Source organism: Dermacentor silvarum, chromosome 5 (assembly GCF_013339745.2).
Source record: "Dermacentor silvarum isolate Dsil-2018 chromosome 5, BIME_Dsil_1.4, whole genome shotgun sequence".
In the NCBI taxonomy this organism is placed as follows: Eukaryota; Metazoa; Arthropoda; class Arachnida; order Ixodida; family Ixodidae; genus Dermacentor; species Dermacentor silvarum.
In genome coordinates, this window is record NC_051158.1 from 81,698,452 (window position 1) to 81,721,248 (window position 22,797).

A 22,797-nucleotide genomic window follows, 5' to 3' on the forward strand; every position below is an offset into this window, starting at 1 on the left:
AAAAAAAGAAAAAAGAAAGTAAGGAAGTTCACATGCAGGATAATTGTTTTAAAGTATTGTGCATGCGTTCTTGCAGCATGCTGCTGATGACCAAGCAACATCACCACAGAGGTGCGAAGGAGTATGGCGTGGACAAGGAACATGCAGGCAACATCAGCAAGGTCTGTCACAGCACTTTACTGCCTCCATGGCAGCTTATTACGTTTTATGCAAATCACTTACTTGGTGCTTGAAAGTATTCCTTAGAGGGGCCCATGACACCAAATTTTTGAGCTTGGATTATGTATAGCATGTTAAACTGTGGCAAGCTTGCAAAATATGAGCACATTTGGTGCGGAAGAAAATTTGTGTTAGAACTTTTTTTTACATTGCAGTTGAGCCGGGCGGCAGTGATGTGTGACAAAATTAAGCAAGTTCTGCATGGTCAATATGCGCAGTATGCACAAGGTTTAGTTTTTGCATCTGCGTCCCAGCGGTAAGCCCGCAATACATTCTGCAGGCGGTATATTGTTTGTGCTGGTTTTCTCGCCCAAGTGAAATAATTGCACGCACAATGCAATGGAGGCGCTCTCGCTGCACCGTTAAGTGCCAGAGCATGGGGAGCAAGAGAATCCAGCACAGCACAACATAGTTTTGAAATGTTTTGGAGCAGACGACACAGCAGTGGCCCCACACTTGACGTCACAGAAGTGCTTTTGGTGGGAGAGGCTTAGAGGCTGGGATCTGACAGCTCAGATTTTTTTTTTTTTTTTTTATGCTCAATTTGCTGTCAGTGCTCAGCGAATTGCACTGACAGCTCAGTTTTTATGTGTATGTAACCATATTGGCTCCTCTCAGTTATAGCGATAAACTGCCAATAGTTGGACGATGACTATGTCATGGCCTCTTTAACTTCATGCTTGTGACCTCGGGGCACGTTTGTTTGTCCTTTTGCTATTTTGGAATGGAAAGGTGATTGAACTTGGCAGGTTTGTTTTGTGAGCAGCCAGTCTTGCCAACAGGCACTGGGGCCATTAAAGTTCGCACGAAGGCGAACCTGAATTCGTTGTTTTTTCCTTTATTTTGCAGTTGTCTTGCTGTGGCAGACCCTGCTTAAGCAGAACAAAAAGACAAAATTTGTTCATACAAAGAAAATCTTAGGTGATCAAAGATAGTCTAACGATTTGCATATTGTAAAAGAACTGCGATTTAAACACTTTAGGAGTTCCTCTATGCAGAAGTGTGCCTGCATTAAAAACTGAATATTAATTTCAAAAATAACCGTGGGAGCGTTTGTTTATGCGGCAACATGTAATCTTTGAGTGCATTTTGTGACATTTTCTAAGGAATTATTCCTTCTGTTATTGTACTTGCTATGAAATGTTTCCTGTAAGTAGAATAGTGTATATAACACTAACTTGCAGAGCTGTGTTAATTAAGCTTGATGTTACCGTATTAGCATTTCCTTTTACCGTCATTGGTATGCTTGATGCTTGACCTGAAAATGTCAGATTTCACGGCAACCGTTTCAGGTGTTCAGTGTCGTTAAGTTTTTGTGCGCAGTTTCTAAATATAACACTGACCATGCAAGAGCTGCAGTCAGTATGTGTACGAACAATGGTGGTGCTGGAGGCCACTGGTATAGATAGCGTTTGGTACAGTCTTCTTTCTTTCTTGTGTCACTGCTTCTGTCCATCTTATCCCATGGTTGGGGCTTGATCAGGCAACTGCTATTTGAGATTTTCGGTATTGAATGATTTTATCGTTGTTTAAACGGAAGTTATGGGGCCAAGAAAGCTTAATTTCTGAAACAGTCACATTGTTTGTTTGTTCATTTATGCTGTTAGCCTTGATAAAATGACATTACTGGAGTAGAAGTACAAGTTATAAGAACTGGCAGAGATTTTATGTGCGTCGTTTCATAGCAGCTAAGAAAGGGATGACATTACATATGTCACACAGTAGGCTTACGCAGCCATGTGTAGTAGACATGTGGCAGCCATTGGAAGTAAGCCAGAGTTGCAGCCAATAGTTTCAATTATATAAGTATTGTTCACCTGAAGTTCGCTGTGTCACGGGCAGAAGATGATTTTATTGTTCTAATCTGTTCGTTATGGAGCTGGGCAAAATTTCGACCCGCATAATTTGTGCAAGGAGGACATTCTGTGCATAGGTTCTTTTTCCTAGAAGAGTGATTCGCAATTTTTCTTTCTTTTGGGTCAACATCAAAAGATGGCGCTAGTTTTGCATGGCATTTATATGAATGGAAAACGAACTGATGGTACCCGAACATATGATTGGATCGACATTGTATACCAGTAGTTGCCGTGGAACATAGTGTTGAATTTTTTTCTCGCAATTGAAGAGTGTTCAGAATGCCATATTCTTCTCTGTACAAGGTCACAATGAAAAAAAAAAAACTATAGTTATTATGTACAGTGGAATCTCGTTATAGTGATGTGTATGTCCTTAAGATGCAGCTGCATTCAGGAGCAGAGCCTGTCTAACTGAAACTCCCATAGGTGTCAATCTGTTTTTTCAGTGACTTAGTGAAAGCTGCAACAGTGAAAAAATGAATGTGGCAAAGAAAAACTCAATTTCTCTATATCTATGATGTGGATGGTTATGCTAGTGAAACAAAAAAGAAAAATAACAGAAAGGGAACACACAAAAAATATGATGCACCGATGATAACGACATTCAGCACAGTTAATAAGACTGTTTGCATGGCTTGACAAATATCAGAATAGATGAGGGGCGAAAAAAACAAACATGCGCAGGCAAGATTACTTTGGCACTTTAGATGCAGGGATATATAATTCTGGATTGAACAGAAAGCAAATTTGCATTCTTTTTGGCAAGATGCAGTCAACTGCGTCCAGAGTAGTTTATCCAAAACAAAAATTGGCTAACCAGGGAACAGGGGTCACATAGCTAAACCTCAATCTAACAAACAGGGATATAACGAATGATACATTGCAACGAAGTAAATCTAAATTGTTTCTCGCCAATGTTTTTGTAATGAATGTATGCTTATTACAAAGTATGGAACATAACAAAGTTGTTTTAGTTTCGTATTTCACTTTCTTGTAACGAGGTTTCACTACTGCGAAGTTACTAACATAGTTACCAAATCCTCTTTTCTTTTTCACCGATAAAGTTTCTATCTATCTACTGACATAGGGATTCTTCTTTCCTTTCCGAATGGCTTACGGCTTCGGCGTGATGAGCCTGTGCCGTACAATGTACTGTACAATGTCCGAGTGATTGTGCGAGACAAGGACTTTCGTTTCCCCAGAGTTAATTATGCCCTTATGCTTTTCGTTGTATCGTTGCCGTCTTCTTTATTATTTTTTCTTCACGTCCCTGCGTGTGTGTCCTGCCTCTCCTCGTCCCCTCCTAACCGCACTCGCCTCTGTCGACCCCTGTGGACCCCCCTTTCCACTCCACTCCCCCCCCCATCCTACACGTCTGCAGTTCTCTGGTTTTGATGAAGGTCTAACCACAGCCTGCATCAATGGAAACGGCGTAAGTCAATGCTGCGAGAACGCAGGCGGCTCGCTGCTGCGCTTTCGCCGCTGCATCATTGCGGTAGGACAGGCGGAAAATACTTTAAAATGGTAGCACTCTACTGCAGAAAGAACAGTCCTGAGACGTGTTCAGTGTCACCGAGTATTCTGACACTTCGCTCCTGTTCGTATATGTTTGTAATTCGGCTTCGCTAGTCTGATACACTGATAGAATCCGAGTTTCTGCTTTCAGATGTGCAAAAAAAGAAAAGAGAAAAATGGCGTGGTTGCGTACATCAACACAGCAAAGAATCTGCGTTGAAGTGAGATCAGGTTAACCGTAATTGGGACTATCGATAGTGAACGAATGCTTGCTGGAGTAGGAAGTTCCTAGGACGAATGTAAGACCGTGTTACCTTACTGCCGCATTTATTTTGCTGTGAGTTCAGTGCAGAGCAAAGCTTGCAGGTTACTAATGGACATGTGACAGAAATTCTTTGCAAACAGCATTGCATAGGCTATGTGCTCTTCCGTTGGGCATTCTGATGTGTGAAACAACTAAACATGCCACTGCATATTATAAATATTGGGGATGCTGTCAATGCAGGAAAGCATTAAAGGAAGGCCTTCTGTATGGCACCTTGCATTTGTAACTTGTGCCCTTGTTAGTTGCATGAACTTCTGCACAAGGAACAACGTTGCAAAGATGTTTGCCTTAGCCGGCAGAACTGAGAAAGTTTGCCGGTAGCTGTGACAAGTGAAGGAAATATAACCAGGTGACATTGTGCTTGTCATGACTCGGCTAGTACTTAAGCTTCATTGCTAGTTAAAATTGTTTAGCTGTGTAATTCAACTCGCTACTGTTGTAAGTGCGCTAACTTCACACGAGGAGCTGTGGCACTACTAACCTAACCAAACCATTAAAGTCCAGGAGAATTTTTGCAGGCTGCTTGGGTGCGTTGTCAGTGTTTACGTGTGAGTGTGTTGTGCCTGTGCCTATTTTGTTGTCTGTGTCTCGACAGGCGTCCTGTTTGTGTTCTCTCTCCTTCTGTTTCTAGGACTCCACGACGCATAGCCCGTGGACCGGAATCTCCCAGTTTCTGCCGACGACGCAGAAAATCATACAGTTTGCCGAGGGCAAGGAGCCAAAGGTATTGCAGCTTTTTAAATAGTGTCGACTCGCAATAATTCAACCTCAGTTTACTCTACTTTTTTGCTTAAGTTGAAGGCACTGGAAAGTCCCGCTGAGAAACCATACATCAGGGGGCTGTGGAAGAAACACTCATTCTGTTCGAATGCGAAAGCATGTCACTTGGGTTAATTCGCCCCCACCGGCACCCGCCTCATGCGCGCAGTGATTACTAAAAAGCGTGAAAACATGAGAAATTATAGCAGATGGTGCTACGGGTTCTCTAGGCGATGACAATGACGGCAGCAACCTGTCCTGCAGTGATGATGACGACTTACACTGTGCCCTGGGTGATGTCTCTTTTGAAGATTTTGTCAGTGCCGACGATAGTAGAGAGTTTTAGAATAGGGGCCCCAAAGAAATAGCGTCGACACCACTGCACATGCGCGAGACGCAAACTGCGTTTGGGTTTTGCGTTGGGCATGCTATTTCACGGATTTAACGGGAGCCCCAAAAGTTTCCCCAAAAGCTTTTCGTCAACAAACACTGGTGGCACCCATTGAAGCGACAGGCTCTCCAAGTACCAAACTGGGCTTGATTCGTGGTAACGCGTGAAGTTCGTAAGCTAGGAGAAGTGACTGTGGTTATCGCTTTCTATGAGCTAACGCGTGTAATGAAGATTGATTCATTAGATGCCGCTAATTCTGAATTCGATTGTCGATTTCATGGCTCGTAGGCCTAACGTGGATTAGCTTGGCTGGTGAAGGCATGTAAAGTTGGTTACTCAAAATTAAGCGCAACAAATCGCTTGCTGCTAATAGAATAACCTCTCAATTGTAATTAAATGCAAAACCACGAAAGTCAATATTACTCTTCTTATCATAAAATGGTATAGTTTATTTTAATATTTACAATAGTTTTTCTTTGACACTGTAGTGGCGCTGCAAGCGCAAAATGCTATTCGCAAACACAAAGCCCTATTCTAAACTCCTGCATGCCCCAACGCTAACACCCGCAAAGCACTTTGGGGCCCCTAATCTAAAACTCTCTAGTGTTAAGGTCTGCGCGCCACTGGCCAATGACGACTCGTATAATTATTGTAATACTGTGTTGGAGTAGCCTGTCAACGACAACAGGCTATTTAAAGGAATTAAAAAGAAATTGTTAAATCCATTGATTTTGCACCTGTTTGTTAACTTGACCTTTTGGATAATTTGACCAACACTGGCGGTCCTGCAAGGGTTGGATTAACAGGAGTCGACTGTATAAAAACAAAATTTGAACCCCTTGAAGGGTTAAACACTTTACACCCTGTAGGATTTCATTTTTCCCGCAACAGTAACTGTCATCAGTCTTGCATGCATCTTTAGCCAACTCTTAACGATGGAGCAAGCTCATCTGTGGCAGCAAGGAAATAGCCTCTCAAGAGACTGCTGTGTACTCGCGTATCTAATTTGTTCCTGATGTAAGTTAGCCTTCTTTAAGGGCAATCAACCATTTCTTTCAGTGTTTTTGGTAGCTGCGTGCAGTTTAAGTAATCCACTGATGCAGTCAAGATAATTATTTTTTTTGTGTGTGTGTGTGTGTGTGTGTATGTGTGCGGCTTTACTGCAGAGATGTCACTCCCTGAAGTAGAATGATGATGCACTGTGCCTCTCGATGACCTTTTTGATCTGTTTCTTTATTCCAGAGCACAGATCGCATTGTTTACGTGGCAGGAGCCTTTGACCTTTTTCGTATCCTTTCAGCATTTCAGATAAGCACTCAGTTTTATCAACAGTTGGGACATGCCATTTACCATGTCACTGTAAGCGACAATGTTGATGGTGTGTATATATACTACATTGCTCCTATCCCGGTGCTGGGGCTGTATGTAGTTTAACACTGTAACTGTCCAGCTCCATTAGTTAGCACGATGTTCTGAAGTTTGCCTCGCGGTGCCTAGTGTCTCCTATTCATACGCATCTTTTATGCACGAGTGGAGACTTTTACTGTTACGAACAGTTTTGAAGTTTGTACATAGCCTTGACATACATTGCTTGCTCAAGATGTGGGCTACTTGGATTTCTTGGAGAAGGCCAAGGCCGAGGGTGACTACCTCATCGTCGGGCTCCACACAGACCCTGTAAGTATTGCTCTGTCGTATACATGCTGTTAGCCTTGCAATTGTGTCAGTGCCTATCGCAAACAATCTTCACAGGGAAGGATTTTTGCTGGCATTATGCTTTCTTTCTCGTCTGGTCATCACTTTAGTCGCTCAATTCACACAGGCATTCACGGTAAAGGCCAATTGCGATGAAATTGTAGACTGCGTCAAAAGCCTTGTTTCAGATAGTGCCAGGTTAGAGCAGCCTCCGTGCAAAATTTTACTTTTGAAAGATTGTATCACGAAAAGCTAGTAGAAAAGAGGCGCTTTTGATACCGAAACTTAAGAAAATGTCGCCATTACTGTTTGCTGGAAGTGATGCATGGCCGAGATCGTTGAGAACCAGTGCAGCTTCTCGGACCAACCTCCAAGGTTAGGTCGCCCCTGCAACTGTCCATGGTCCTCTAAAAGAATCTTGAAGGTAGCATGCTTTATGTTGTATCTGTTAACCACCAGATGCAGACATCGTCTGTTTAGGTGATATTTAAAGGCTGTTAATATGAAAATTATACTACAATTGCCAGCCCTGCAGATTTGCCAAGGTTGCTTCAATAGTATGCACTGCTCATTTGTAACCAATTTAGCCAAAGTGAAGTGGCCTTTGATGGGGCCTGCACTGTATCCATAATGCAGTGCTTACGTGATGCATCATTTAGAATTAAGTAACTGCTTTCATGGAGCGCGCAGGGATTTCTCAGTGTGCAGAAACAAGTAAATGAGCTTCAGGTGACAAAATTTTGTCAAATAAGTAATTGAATGCATACAATTGCAAGCCTTTCATTCTTTTTAAAGCTGCTCATGTAAAAGTTGTACTATTACTGCAAGACCTTTTGGCAATTCAGAAAAGCAGGAAGTTGACAAATATGGAAAGTAAATGAAGGAAGTTTCTTTAGTGAACATTGCTGCTAATTGTTGGTTTCCTCCGAATTCATTTTGACAAAAGCGCTTGAACCAAGCCTTGAATCAATCTAGGCTGTTGAGGCTAGCCGTCCATCAACCTGATTAATTTGATTGGCAGTAGTTGACTACAATTTATGAACTATAGATGAGACATGTTAGCCATGAGGTTTTTTTACATAAACAGGGCATCTGGAGACCTCCTGCTCTTTTCGTGAGCCGACAATAAGTCTGCAGTGACCAAGGTGGTTTATAAAATGTAGATGCATTAATTTTTTGTGTGGTTGTCACAGAAATGGAACAAGTACCTTTGCATGGAGGTCTTAGTGCGCAGATACGATTCTATAGTCTGGTACAACTTTAGAAGCCAGCAGCATTTGCCCCCTCAAAGGCGGATACATATGAGCCTCCACCAATGGGCGCGCACTAAAGACTTGCGTCATGAGCCGGACGGCCGGTGTCCCCGCCGACGGAGAGCATGCAGCCCGCGCTTCAAGCCGGGGCGAGTCGCGGAGGAAATCGGCTGCTGCGCTTCGGTCATATGGGCGGGGCCCCTCCTGTCTTCTTAAGTTGTACCCAACTATAGTGCTAGTTTGGTTTCAGATTGGCCCAGTGAGGCCTGTGTTTGCATGGTCCTGATGAGGCACTCTGTGCGTCACCCTTAACTCTTTCCGTACTGTGCCCATTGGGCATCGTTAGCGCTCTGTCGATGGTTTGAAACGCTGCTTTCGAGACCTTACGCGCCGCGCCGCTCACGGGCATACTGTACGATCGGACGTGAGGAGAACGTTTTCTAAGCAGTTCGCTTTTTTCCCACGAGGCGGTGATTTTTAAGTACGCTCGGAAGTTTCGCGATCTTCAAAGGAGAACGAAAAAATGGCCGCCCGCTATCGATGGTTTGAAACGCCGCTTTCGAGACCTCCTGCAGCCGCTCTTGGACACACTGCGCCATCGGTTGTGAAAGAGGAGAAACTATATTTTTGCTTTCTAAGCAGTTTACTTTTTTCCCACCAGGCGGTGATTTTTAAACGCGCTCCGAAGTTTCGCGATCGTCAAAGCAGAACGCAAAAATGTCTGGCTCCGGAAACGGCGCGCGCGCTTCGGGTGATCGCAGATATCACGATTCTGCTGCCCCTGTGGCTGATCTTATTGATACATTGAATAGCAGCGAGCCAGAGGACGCTGACGTTACGTCTGACTTTTCGTCTGACTTTGAGTCTGAAGCGACGACGACGCAAACCAGCCCGGAACATTGGCGGCCGCAGCCCGGCACGTCCAACTGTAGTGCTTGCAGTTAAATTTTTGTAGCGGAATATCTGTTCAATTAAAAATGTTGATTTTTTTGGAGATAGTGTCTAATAGATGGCAATACATTTTGTATATCTCATAATTGTTGTAACATTTTTTTCTTAGTAGTGTATGCGTATCTTTACAAACTTTGTTCGATTTTATTGTACAATCTTTATTTTAAGAATTTATATCTTTTTTTTATGACACATATCTTGTTAATAAAACTTTTATGCGTGAGAAGTGCATTCATATTGCTTTCTGTTTATGTGTTACATTAAATATTGAGTGCAGTAGTTCCTTCAGAAAAAAACATCTGCCGTAACATACAAAAAACACCTATTTCCCCCTGGTAGGGAAAAAGTTAATTATGCCGTTAGAGAAGAACATGTGCCCAAAACGAAACAACATGCATGACCATCATCAAGTATTACTATTACTATTACCCTTCTATTCATTATCTTAACTGTGTGGACACCACTTAACTGTGTATCTGCAGGTGATCCCCTACATACAAATGTGGCTGTCGAATAATTTTTTTTTTTTTTTTTTTTTTTGTGGGAAACACTCAGCATGCTATCGTTCCATCTTGTGCAGGTGGTGAACAGGTACAAAGGTTACAACTACCCCATCATGAACCTCCACGAGCGTGTTCTGAGCGTCTTGGCTTGCAAGGTATGTGGAAATGCGAACACCTTAACTTCCTTGGTATTTTTTTGCGGCGTTGTAACCCTTTATAGACGAGTGTAGTCGCACTAGAAAGCTATTTTTTTTTTCCTTTCTCAGTTTGGGTTTTGAGCTCAGAGTTCCTGGCTAAATGTCTTTGGCCAACACTAAATGACAGGCAGCAAGCGTCAATTGTCATATTAGAGCAGGAACACAGGACTAGGAAGAACGAATATGGCAGGTGCGACTCGCTTTCTTTTGCAAGCACGGTCAGAGGAGAAAGACCGATGTCCCTGACTGCAGTGGTACCACACATTTGTAGATGCAATGAATTGTACACCTCTGTTTCACATGTGACGAGAACTGGGCTGGAATAATGTAAAACTATTCCAATCTGTAATTTGCACATTTAAGGGGAAAATAAGTCTTTCCTTTGGGTAATGTTGTGTCTCATTCTCAAAAGGTTAGCTGGCCTATTTCTGTCCAAAATGAAAAAAAATAATTTAGCTAAGAATACATGGGAAATGTGCATTATACCTGAGTGGCGCTATTGCAGTCATAAATGAAGTAAGACAGAGTTGTTGCTATACTTTTCCTGGTTTTAATGTTGCTTGTGTTCAGTATATCTACCAGAACAGTGAACCTTTGGCATACTTGGTTTTTGTAGTGGATGTCACATACACAGATGTGAGCATGCACATGCAGAAACAAAAGTTAGGATTTGTCATAGGTCACTAAAATTTCTCTTGTGGCATGTGGAAGCGATGTCTTTTATAATTGCAAATTTATTTGCACATGTAGAATGAAATTTTTTTCAGGGTGCAAAAAAAAAAGGGGGGGGGGGGGGGTTCCGCATTTTTTTCTTGTGATTTGAGGTTAAGGTTCAGGATTTCAAGTGGTTTCTGTTTAACAATAGTCCATTGCTTTCGAAGTCTCCTTCGTGAGTGGCTTCTTGAGATTAGTTCTCTAGCGAGGGCAACTGAAATTGTATGACTGCAGAATCATGCTAATTTTTGCTGCGCAAATAACCTATTTGCAGTCTAGCTTCATTGAATATGGCGTATGGTGAGGCAGATAGGGAAGAGGAGGGGTAAATGGGCCTCCTCTTTTTGCTAACTACCCCTCTCCTTTCCCACAGAACCCTCTCTGACTCAGCTTTACTCCTAGTGTCCTAATGAAAAGCTTTTCTGACAATTGATCAGAAACACTCCCGTGTCATGCGCTTGCTACTTGATGCCTATCAGGCATGATGCACTGTATGAAATTTCCAATCACATTTGTCTGTGTATCATGAAGGATCAGATGCCATGAAGCAAGTTTGTAACACTCCTTGTGCGGTCTCAGCAGGTCATTGGCCGGTTCCCTTCCATACCTCCAAGTGTTGCGACAGCTGCTGAAAAAGCCCCGAGAGTTTAGGGACTTCGAGACTTCTTTTGCATAAGCTTTAATACAGCTTCTCCAGCTGAGTTGTTCCTATAGGACAAGCACATTTTTTTCATATGGAGTCATTGGGGAGTTGTTTGGTTGCGGTAGCTGCGAAAGAGGGTGTAGTTTCGCTCCATTGCTTTGCAAGTGGTCTCGAATAAAAAGAACAATGTTGAAGCCACAACTGTTTATATATTGAAGTGGTTTGCTTTTTGTCTTCGTTTTCAGTATGTCAACGAAGTGGTCATAGGAGCTCCTTACTCGGTCACTACAGACCTCATGGAGCATTTCCGTGTAAGTTGCTTGATACGTTTGAATTATCAGACTGATTAAAAGTCATGAGATGTAGTGCTTATGTATTCAATAAAAAAAAAAAAACTTGTTTGATTTTTGATACAAAACCGGCTTTGAAGAACCGGGTGCCATTGCTTTAGCCTGTGCCTTTTCTGTAAAAAATTGTGTTATATTTGCCTTGTGGCTTTAGCAAGCTTACTATGGAATATTAAAGGAGTTTAGACCTCATTGTGAAAGGCCTCATAACCTCTGTCATTATAAACGTGCTTCGTATCTTGTGTACGGTATGCCTGCTTAATTATCTCTCAGATGAAATTTTCCAATTTTTTTTAGCTGCATCTCGCTATTTATTTTTGTTCTGCATGTTTTGACCAACCACAGTGGACATGTCGGTGATTTTTTATCTAGCATTATTTGACAGAAGGCCTTTTTAGTGCCAGCCAGGAAAACATAGCACATTGATCAACAAAGCTTTATTAAGAAAGCCAGTCAACCCTCAAATGCGTAAGTCATGCCCTACTAACTGTTATGATGCCCCACTGAAACGAGTGTGGGAAAAAATTTAACAGAAAAAAAAATAACTCTATAGACTCAGCCTATACTGATCTAGACATCCCTAGATAAAATAATGTTACACGCAGCTTTTTAGAAATCTTGTTTCTTGGTGGCTTTGCAATGTAAAATGTCAAGCTTGCCCTTGAGACACTAAGTGAAAATTATTTTTTAGGTTCACGTGGTCTGCCATGGGAAGACTCCGATCATGCAAGATGTGGATGGCAGTGACCCCTATGCTGTGAGTTTTATAAGCGTAGCTTGAAGTTTACGCATACTTTTTCACAGAATCACAACTTATCTTGTCCTTTGTTCACCTTTCTTCTCTCTTTAATTAAAGTGTGCATCAGAAGGATGGTTTGATGAGCGAGTTGGTATTACATTCTTGAAGCAAGTAGCGCGAGAAAACTTAATATGAAGGAAAGGAATACAGACACTGCAATGAATAGTATCAACTGAGTTTTTTTTTTTACTCAAATCACACAAATATATCGTATTTACTCGCATAATGAACGCACCCCCCACTTTTCCAATTAAGAAGTGCGTTTCTTTCTTTTCCTCGCATAATGATTGCACCCTGAACTTGCTGCCTTGAAGTAGGAGAGACACGGTACGATTCGGCGTCTGATACGGCGCCTGGCGGGTACGATTGTGTTTGGCGCCGTATCGGACGCTGAATCATACCGTGTGACTGCTACTTTTATTATATGAACACTCCAGGCGCATTTTTGCCGTCGGCGCCAACGATTGTAGCTCCATTTCCTGCATTCAAGGGAGGAAAGCGGGGCGGAAACGTTGTTTTTCGTCGTGCGCATGGCACCAAGGGGAGGGAGAGGGGCGGTGCAGCAACTGCGCATTGCACGGCTGCGCGCATCATATTTTGAAAGCGATCTGTGTTGGCGGCTGAGTCTAGGTGCGACAGCGGCTTATACCTTTGTGCGTGCTCCGTTCTCGCTGCTCAGTTTGTGTTGAAGCGATACACAGCACGAAGGTGACTTCGCTCACTGTTGCTCATGCACGTCCTCACACCAGCGTTTTGACTGTGAGTGTCCGCGGTCATTGGGTGTGATATGCTCATGTGTGCCTGTGCGCGCTGACACTATGATTGCTAATTTACATAGTTCGCGAATGTTTTCAAATTTATACAGCCGATAAAACTACTACCCTTACTTTGTATAGCTGTGTACGCATTTGCTATCGCAATTGATGGCTCACCTTTCGGGCGAAACAGTGACTTTTTTAGAGGTGGCTACAGAAAAAAAAAATCGCTCAAAATTTTACCCCCCATAATAAACCCCCAACTTTGCGCATATTTTTCGGGAAAAAAATTGCGTTCATTATGCGAGTAAATACAGTATTCGAACAAACACATGACAAGAAATGTAAAGGGAAAAGCCAAAGACAACAAAATACCACCTGCATTCTTTACAAAGCAAAGATAGGTTTAATGATGGCTGGCCCTTCAGAGCGGCTTTATGGCTCATTGACCTAAGTGTGCATGCTACAGGCAGCTATTATGTTGTCTGATGCTTGCTGCTATTACATTATGGCAAATGGTTTGACATTCCTAATATAAATAATCCTTTCAGCATTTATTTTCACTTGAGTTTTTGTCAACATAGTAACAGTGTTCTTGCAGGGCCTTTTAAATATGTAATTGCTACCTTTTAAAGATGTGTGCAACTAAGTACTATCAGGCAAACACAGATTAAGAACATGCAGAAGCAAATCACATTATCACATACGATTACATGGAATGTATGTGAAACTACAGCACAACCTGTTATGGTACTAAACATGCTGTATGGTAAAGAAATGGCAGTTGCTGAGCATTCATTGCTGCTTTACTTCCCTCGAGCTCAAACTAACTAGATGTGCCCGAGAAGTGCTGTCTTGCTTTTTCTCCTCAAGTTACATTTTTATGTGCAGCTAGTAGATAGTTGAGGGAAAACTAGTGCTGGAGCCATATTATGTAAGGATTCTTTTTGTCCGGTTCTATTCATTTATCATCTGTCCACTGAGTGCGTGATCTCGGTGATAGTGAGGATGTGGCTTTGTTGATTGTCGAAGAGCGAGAGAATGTAAATGAGATGGATCATTACATACCGTCCCTGATTTATCTAGTGTTCATGCCTCTTGAACAAACCTCCGGGTGTCTTTTTTGGTCAACAGGAGCCCAAGCGTGTTGGCAAGTTCAAGATACTGGACAGCAAAAACAAGCTCACAACACACGACCTGGTGCAGCGCATCATACGGAATCGGCTGCAGTACGAGAATCGCAACTATGAGAAAGAACGCAAGGAGATGGCTGTCTACGACGCTTGGCTCCTGAGTCAGCAAAACAACCACGTGGGGAACAACAACATTGGCGAATGAGGACTTGAAAAACGTGTCGCACAGCAGACAGACGTATTCCCAGAGACGATAGGAAGCCGATGCAGACGATGCACAGCTGAATGCTTGCAGGCTTTGTGTCACAACTTTGGTGCAATCTGGTGCAGAGCGATATGGGCACAACTGTTAATATGGTGGGGAGGACCCTGTTTTAGAGGACCTAGAGAGTGCAACGGTTATCTGAAAGTGCGATGTGCCGACAGCGTATGTGTTTGTCGTCTGCTAGCTGTAAACGGCAGAAGGTGTGCTGACAGCGCGTGTGTTTGTTATCTGCTAGCTGTAAACAGCTCCAGCAAGCCTCACACTGTGCTCGGGGAATACATGCATATGTTAAACTAAGGTCGTTGTTTTGCCGCCATTTTTCTCTGCGGCCAAATATCAGTGTGCAACGCACAAGACATTTATTCATCATGCACTATGTCCATTTCTGGGTTTGTATATTCTGGATAAGTCATTGCCACTAATTGGGACTCAGTATTACGCAAAAAAAAAGCCATTTGCTATTGTCCAGTTGTAAAACACTGAAAGAAAATTGTTGCACATCTTGAAGAGCACTTGCTGCTGATGACTTTCTCTTTTATTTATTTATTCGGTCAAGGAAGGTGTCTGCAAGAGTGAACTTGAAAAGATTGCTCTTAATAATGTGTTATTTGTCAACTACAAGCACAATGTGCCTAAGAGACTGCACATTCTAATTTGGTCACGAAAGGTCACAGAAGGCAGCAGTCATTTCTTTTCACAAGTAAGCTGTACGTAAACATGCACGCTACAGAGCAGATGAAAAAGCGCAGAGTTGCAGTCGCTGCATTTCAGCACGCCCTTTGGCATGGTTCACTGCAGCGTGAAATTAACTTTATCAGTACCGAGGCAGAATGAGGGCTGTGTTGTAAATAGCTTCCAACTCCCACGTTTCTTTTATCAGCGATGGTTGAAGTAGGTTTTGTGGCCTTGGCACTCTTTCTCATTGCGTAAAGCAAGCGAACCCTTGGGCACAGGTGACTTGCTTGGAAGCTGTATCACGTACTTGCTTGTGCAAGCCATCACTGTTATGCATAGTGTCTGAGGGCGTGTTGTTATATATTACCTTCAAAAGCATAGACAAGCAGGTTCAACTGCCGAAGGAATGCTAGACTAGTCTTGCCCTGCAGCTACGAGCAGCACTTTTGCTGGACCTGTGTCACGTGTGTACCTGCACCTTTTGTATGTACATAGAAAACGCCATCCTAGAAACAGTGTGGTTCCCCGAGCAGGCCTTCCCGAGTTCTCCCTATCCAAGCTCGAAGCTTTCGGCTTTCTTTTCAACACAGGCTGTCTGTATGCTCATCAATCAGCATCACTTTTACAGAGTGCACATTCATTCTCCCCAACGTTTCGTCGATTTTATGGATGCCATCATCTTGCACTGCTTTCTGAATTTAAGCCCGCTTACTTTTTAACGTTGTACGTGGTGCGACACATTGTGTTTTCTGTGGGAACAATTTGACTTGGAAGTATCCATGCATCGTGAGATTTTTGTTACACACACACACTGCCGTTATACATTAACAATTAACACATATTCAGTGCAGGTCTCGAAAGCGGGGCTCTGGACCTTTTTGCTAAAATTTTCTACTGTCCGTTGCATCACGATTCATCTGATCTTCCAAGACCTGAATGCCTTCTGTACCTGTGGCATCAGCTTAGGAGCGTGACCCGAATCGTCTGCAAAATCTTGTTTCAGCAACTCTTGAGCATGGCTGTGTATTTCTTCCAATTGTTCAGATGTGACAGTTGTTAAATGTGTCATCCTAGTGGTCTACAATGCGTGCTGAAATATGACGGGGTACAGGAACGTGCAGATTGCATTCAACTTGTACTTTGCCCCTTTCTTTTTCTTCACCTTCTGATGACTAGCGCAAGATGGCTTGAAATTCTTCTAATTCACAACAGTCTGAGCAGCGGCTGTATCGTCTTTCTCATTCTAGCAACGTCCAGGCCCATAGTTGTTTTTCCAGTATCTCATCAGCTAGCTGCCAAAGACGAACTCGTAGAGCACGTTTAGCAGTTCTATTTTTTTGTGAGCTGCGTGGTTCAGACATTAGCGTCGCTAGTCATTGGAAAGACAACTTGCAGTATGTTTTGCAGTGGTTGTTTGTGTGATCAGAAGATTGCCTTATTTACATTGGTGTGTCTATAGGATGCATGCGGGTGTGAAAGGTGAAACTTTTCGTGCTCTTGCATGCACCTTTTTGTTTTTTGGCTTCTGTACTTGTAATATATTTATTTGTGCGTGTCAAGTTTTAATGTTGTTACACCCGTATTCAGAAACGCATCTTAACTTGAAACCCACGCTTGACTTGATCATGCCTCGCATGAACGTGCCCAAGACGCTCATTGTGTTTCCTTCAGCAGTTCATGACAGGTGTCATTTAAATCAAGTCAAGCATGGGCTTGACGTTAAGATGCATTTCTGAATATGGGGATTAGTGCATGAAGTGACCTGATTGGTCACTCCGTGCGGGCATTTTAAAAAGCTATTTTAGAAGGTTTCGCTATCTGCACTCTCGCAATATTTTGAGCCAATACAGGTGCCATTAATAAAATGCGGGCTTCTGTTGTGGAAAAATGTCTGTCATTATTGTCTGTGGGGTACATGGACAATTCTGTTGCATTGGACTGCTGCCACCACAGGCTCTCAGCACAGGTCTTCAAATATTATCCTTATAGACATGCTCAGAATTCGACTAGCACATTATTACTATTTATGCCAGCATGTGCAAAAAAGAGAAAAAGATCCTATTACTGTAATGTGAAGGAAACAGTACTATTTAAAAACCGAACAAAGGCAAGAGTAGGCAAATGCAGCTCAGACAAACCACTGTTTTGTTCCATCGTTCCATACATGCAGAGCACCACCTGAACACAGAAAAACAGGAACAAGTGACATCACGCTGTGAGAGCAGGGTCACATGCTGGCATGTGACCTGAATGAAGTGTTCGTATGTCTTGCATAGAGGACCACTGTTAATGAATTAAAATCGATGTTGCACTTCTTGGTGATGCCAAATTATTATTGGAGTAATTGGAAAGCTGCACTGTTCAGGCAAAAAGAAATACAATTTTAAAATTGGATGTTACTGCTGTGACAAAGCAACACGGTACATTATATCTTAATAGATGTAGGGGAGGAAAAAAGTGCAGATGTGGGAGTCTGTATAAGCGGTGGTGAGCCGGCAAGATGAAGCGGCACGTCTCTACAAGAGAAGCGTCACAGACTTGCATGACGAATATGTCTCGCAAACCGTCGGCCATATGGACAGAGAAACGGGACACAGCGCCACCACCAACCACATCATTTAAACCTTCAGACGCCACAAAGCTATCTCACAGGAACTTGTGTGTCCTAAAGAGTTTCAGTTGGCTCTGGCAGAAGTGAACTATGCACGCGATTGAGGCCACATACCTCTCGGACCACAAAGATGAGAGAAAGAGCGCCAACGAAAGCTATTCACTTTAATGAAGGAATGGTGCGCTTGAAGGTGTGAGGAGGAGTGTTGCAGTGAGCATATCTAGGTCGCGTTTCTTGTTTCGTTGCATAACTCCGTAAAGAGCGGAGCTAGCCATTGACACATCTGCAGGGGTGTGAGACTCGTATGTGTCTGTCCTGTGCTGAGCAGTTTGGCAAGACAGCAGCAGCAGACACAGTCTGCAAAGTCTGGGAGAGTTCGCCTTGACAGCTTCGCTTTAACAAAAAGTAATATCTTGTGGCTGCAATGTAGACACAAGCTATAATCGATTCACGTAGCATCATTGATTATTGCGTATTTATTAGGGGTGTTCGATAAGTGAAATTTCCTAATCGAATTGAATGTGAATATTTGTGATAAGCGACCTCCGAATATCAAGTTGAATATTTTATTTCTAAGGACGCTGAAATATAAACTTTGGGGTCCTCGAGGTAAAAAAAGAAAAGGCTTACGTGGCTTGTTACAGGCACATTTAAATGCATGTATTGACGTTCGCAAATGGATGCACGGTCAACTGAGGAGCTTGTAAATGAGAGGCAACTGCCTTCATTTGCATGGTGCAGCAGGACGATGACAAAAATAATTTTAAAAGGGAGCACCACGTCATTAGATGCACGTAGAGTGTCGAGTAATGTGGAAAGTTCAGCGAGTTGGTGATTAATCATCATATCGGGTTGGTGAAGCAGCACATTGACGAGGACAAGGCAGAGAGACACAAGAATAAATGACACTTGCTAGAAATTGTAAATTGCAATATGGGCTGCCCATATGGTAATTAGTTAAAAGCTTAATTAGTGATTTTTTGTTAATTAGTTGACTATGCATTTCAATTTCTTGTGCAAGTAATGTACACCTCTTTCAGTAGACCAGCTCGTGAACTAGAATTGTGCTACCACAGGCAACCTTTAAAAATTTTTGAAAGTGTGCTTAAGACGCCTGGTATGACCAATAGGGACGAACACGAGGCGCAGCCCACTTCGCAAGGCGCTACTTTTGGCACTTGCCAGTCTGAACATGAACACAATGGGAGAGCCAGGGCTTAAAGTCTCCCTTCAAGGGAAGGGGGGGCCCTCATAGGACGGCAACAAGTATAGGCTCCGTACAGTGAACAGGCGGCGCTGCTGCGCAGCAGCGGTGGCGCGATGCTCAGCGTCGCATGTGGCGGGCGGCGCGAACCTGGGAAGGGGGGAAGACAGCGAGATTTCGGAACTACGTATAGGCACCGGGCGCGGGATGAATTTGGACCGGTGGCGCCTTCGTGCGACGGCGCCTTGAATTAATGGCATGTGGCGGCCGGGCCGCGCGCAGCAGGCGCTGCCGTGAAACCAAGTCTGATCAAACATGTTGCGTTTTTAGGTGCACTAACAGTTACTGAAACATGACTGAAGCTGGTTAGGCCATTCAATTCAACGTTGTTCATCGCGACATCGCGTTTTTCAGGCGGAAAGTCTGTATATGTGCGGTGTGTAGGCAACAGCGCGTACAGGCTAGTGCTCAGCAATTGAAACGCGATACTCGAATCGCATGGTCGCCAGCGCTTTTTGCACTGATTGTAAGCGCTGGGGACGCCAAACTGATGCATTGTGGTGTATAGTGAAAGCGAGAACCTTCGTAACGCATTATGACTGCATTTGGTCCCACGGCGCTCACCTGTGGCGCGAAAAGGAAAAAAAAAAAAAAAAAAAAAAAAACAACGGCGGCAGCCGCGCGCTCCCAGTGCTTCAATCGCTGGGCACTGTACATTTCCGATGCTGATTTGCTATGGTCTAGTTCTAACGTTAATAAAAGAGCCGTTCATACGCAAGAGCTTCGTGTCCCACTTGCGTGTCTTCGCCTCCGCATGCAGTGTAACGGCTCCGGAGTGTTGGCACCGAAGGTGAACAATCAGATATGTAGTCATTTTGCCGTCTTATCAGTGTATCAGTCTTCTTCTTAATGTACATTTTCCTCTCTAGCAATTCCCAACTCTGGTTGCGTCCGGCACATGACTGTGCTGTGCATCAACGGCGAACGCCAATGCAGTGGCGTGTTCACACTCACCGCCACCGACGGCTCCCGTCGCGCTAAGCTATATATAAAATGAGCCGTGACTGAAGATTGGGCTAGTTTATAAGCAATTAAGAATGGGGAATCATTGCAAAGATAAAAGAGCTACAACGGACAGAGAACGGGAACTTACTGACACATGTGCGATGGGCGAAGCAGCTCAAGAAACAGAATAAGGAAGACATATGTCTCCTTTTTTTCTGTCCATAGTTTTTGTGTTCTTCGCCTATTTACATGATTAAATACGCGAGAATGTTAACGCGCACAGCAAAATAACATCTGCAATATAACTGCTGGAGTTCCACGTCTTAGCTTGCCGCGGAGCTCCGTTCGCGTGGTGCATTTGCATCACAATTTGCGCTCGTTTTCTGCTTTATATACTACTTGATGCCACGAATGTGATCTGCCTCGTACAAGTGACGACCTTTCTCAAAAGCAGACACACGAAAATGCGTTTTCCGGTGCGTCAGCCCTTAAAACCCGCAGTGCCAAATCACTGGAAGCACCGAGCGCCTTCGTCCCGTCGTCTGCTTCACATGCCAGTGCTCCGACAGCTGCCGCTCGCGGCGCTGTTCCCCAGCATATCGCCGGCGCGTCGCTGGCGCCTTACAACGGCCGCCCGGTGCCTATACACGCCTCCGAAAGCCGCACGTATATCCGCGATCTGCTTTCTTTTTTTTGTGCGTGTGTGTACGTGAAAGTACAAGCATGGCCCTCTGTGATGGCACAAATAGTTTTCGCGGGGTTCAGGCCTATTAAAGGAATAGACGATTACTTTCACGGTGCAGCGTTAACCAGCGGAGACAAGCTCTACGCTGCTTCGCATGTTGCTTGTGTGAAAGACGGCGTGGACGTTCACGCGAAGTGCCATTCGCAACAGGGAAAGCAAGTATACGACGTTATCCTTCACGTGAATAAAGCTTACTGTTATACTAAAATTGAAGTCACTAAACTGGCACCCTGAAAACGTGACACCCTGAAACCGATTTTTAATCGACTCCTCACTGTTGGCAATGCATGCCTCATTTCGCTCCGGCGCGTTGTACGCCGCGGCCTGTCATTTGATGCCCCTGTCACACTGTTACTTTAGATTGTCATACAGCTCGATCTGGACCGCGTGCAGCTACACGCTCACTCGTAGGCTACATGTCGTCAGCACAGTCATGTCGAGTGAGCTGAACGATTCGGATTGTTGGATCGTGTGGCAGTGACCATGCTATCCTCGTTGACTCGTTTGGGACCCAGTCGGAGCCACCTGCTGCGCTGATAAACGAGATTTATTAACTAGGCGATCTTAATTTACATGACGCGAATGTTCGTTCTTCATCATGCACAATGATCGAGGCTCATTAGGCCCCTTTCACGAGATACGATATCGCATGCGAATTCCTTTCCTTGCATACGCGCTTTGCTTTTACAATGATACGTCGCAAATGTATATCACAAGAAAAATCGCACCATGTGAAACCGCGCCTCTCAAGCGCCAGCGGCCGAAACGAGGATCGTCGAGTTAGTGCTCGCCAGCTCAAAATAGGCTTCCTTGGCATAAAATATTGCTCATCGCACATGTCAGTGCTATGCTGATCATACCGAATGCTAAGACAACGGCAAGCAGTCGTCAAATCAGCAAAGTCGTGACAAATTTCTTTTAAATGTTCAGCAGCTGGCCATGGCCGCTGGCGTCGCACAATGAGCTGTGAAACGCACATGTGTAGCACGCTTTACAGAACAAAACCTTGTCACAAATATCAAAGAAGCTGACTTACTTTACTCTCCTCACAGCTGCGACCCATTTCTTTCGCCGTTCGATCTCATAAGATTTGCCAGGAAACCTGTACAACTTTATCACCGGCTGGCCTTCGTGGTTGTGACAGCCCTTTACGCAGCAGTATCACCGGTTCCACTTGCCCTTTTTTTTTTTTTTCACCTCCGACGCTTGCCGATGAAGCGCATGCCATTGCACCGTCGCAATACGTATATAAAAATAAGGAGGCTGGTGAACAAAGCAAAACGGCTTCAACCGTGGCCGAGACTAAATGTAGCGCGCGGGAAAGAACACTCATCGAGCCGCCCGAGCTGCGGCGCCCACTTCCCAACACTGTTGCGTCGCTGCGCCAGATGGCGCCAGAGCAGCCGCAAACTTAGGGTGCCTCGATACCAGCGCCGCCGTTCGGCGCTGGGCATCGAGGCACCCTACGCAAACTCGACTGTACGGAGCTTATAGCGCGCGCACACTCAATACGCTCATATATACATGGAGGATTGGCGCTCACATTATATATATATATATATATCGTTGAGCTTGGTTATTCGAAGAGGCAGACGTAAGTAGCATGCAAAATCGAAACACATATTCAATTAACAAAGACTGACTAATGAACTTCTTAGTTAATTACTTTACGACACATATTGCTATTTGCGAATTGTAGCCGGTGAGTTTGCAAGACCACTTGTAAATGAATTTCCAGGATGACACCAGTTTCGAGATTTTATTTCCAAATTGTGTGGGACGAAATGGGCGTTCCAGTTACTTTTGTGCTTCAATGTATAAAAAAAATGTCGCAGTTTCGCCCGAAAGGCGAAGCATCGATTGCGATAGCAAATTAGTAGAGAGCTATTCGCAGTAGGGATAGTGATTTTATCTGCTGCATAAACTTGGACACATTCGCTTACTAACTGAATTAACAATCGTGGTGTCAGCGCGCACAAGCAAACATGAATAGATCACACTGAATGACCGCAGACAACGACTGTCAAAACGCCGCAGCGGGCGAAGGCTTGCGCGCTTCAACGGAAACTGAGCGGCGAATGCACAGCGCATACAAAGGTGCGGGCGACCGCCAACGCAGGGCAAAGTGCAGAGAAGTTGTTGGCAGAGGAGAAGCTGCCCCCCCCCCCTTCCTTCCCGCGCTGCCTTCCCGCTTTCTTGCTTTCGCGTGGGAGATTGAGTGGCAAGATACGCCTTTG

At 44.0% G+C, this 22,797-nt stretch overlaps 1 protein-coding gene across 2 annotated transcripts in view; it reads left to right on the forward strand.

The window, feature by feature from the left end:
* The window catches only part of LOC119453531 (ethanolamine-phosphate cytidylyltransferase), a 38,286-nt gene extending 21,403 nt beyond the window's left edge, over positions 1-16,883 (forward strand). Inside the window, exons 8-16 of one of the 2 annotated variants that reach the window (XM_037715578.2) lie at positions 77-161; positions 3,457-3,507; positions 4,547-4,639; positions 6,308-6,353; positions 6,666-6,742; positions 9,545-9,622; positions 11,267-11,332; positions 12,060-12,125; positions 14,057-16,883. In XM_037715578.2, the coding sequence (XP_037571506.1) occupies positions 77-161; positions 3,457-3,507; positions 4,547-4,639; positions 6,308-6,353; positions 6,666-6,742; positions 9,545-9,622; positions 11,267-11,332; positions 12,060-12,125; positions 14,057-14,260 (766 nt within the window). In that variant the 3' untranslated portion in view covers positions 14,261-16,883. The remainder of the gene's footprint in view (positions 1-76; positions 162-3,456; positions 3,508-4,546; positions 4,640-6,307; positions 6,354-6,665; positions 6,743-9,544; positions 9,623-11,266; positions 11,333-12,059; positions 12,126-14,056) is intronic. The other variant, XM_037715579.2, reaches the window with a different exon arrangement.
* Positions 16,884-22,797: the final 5,914 nt, after the last annotated feature.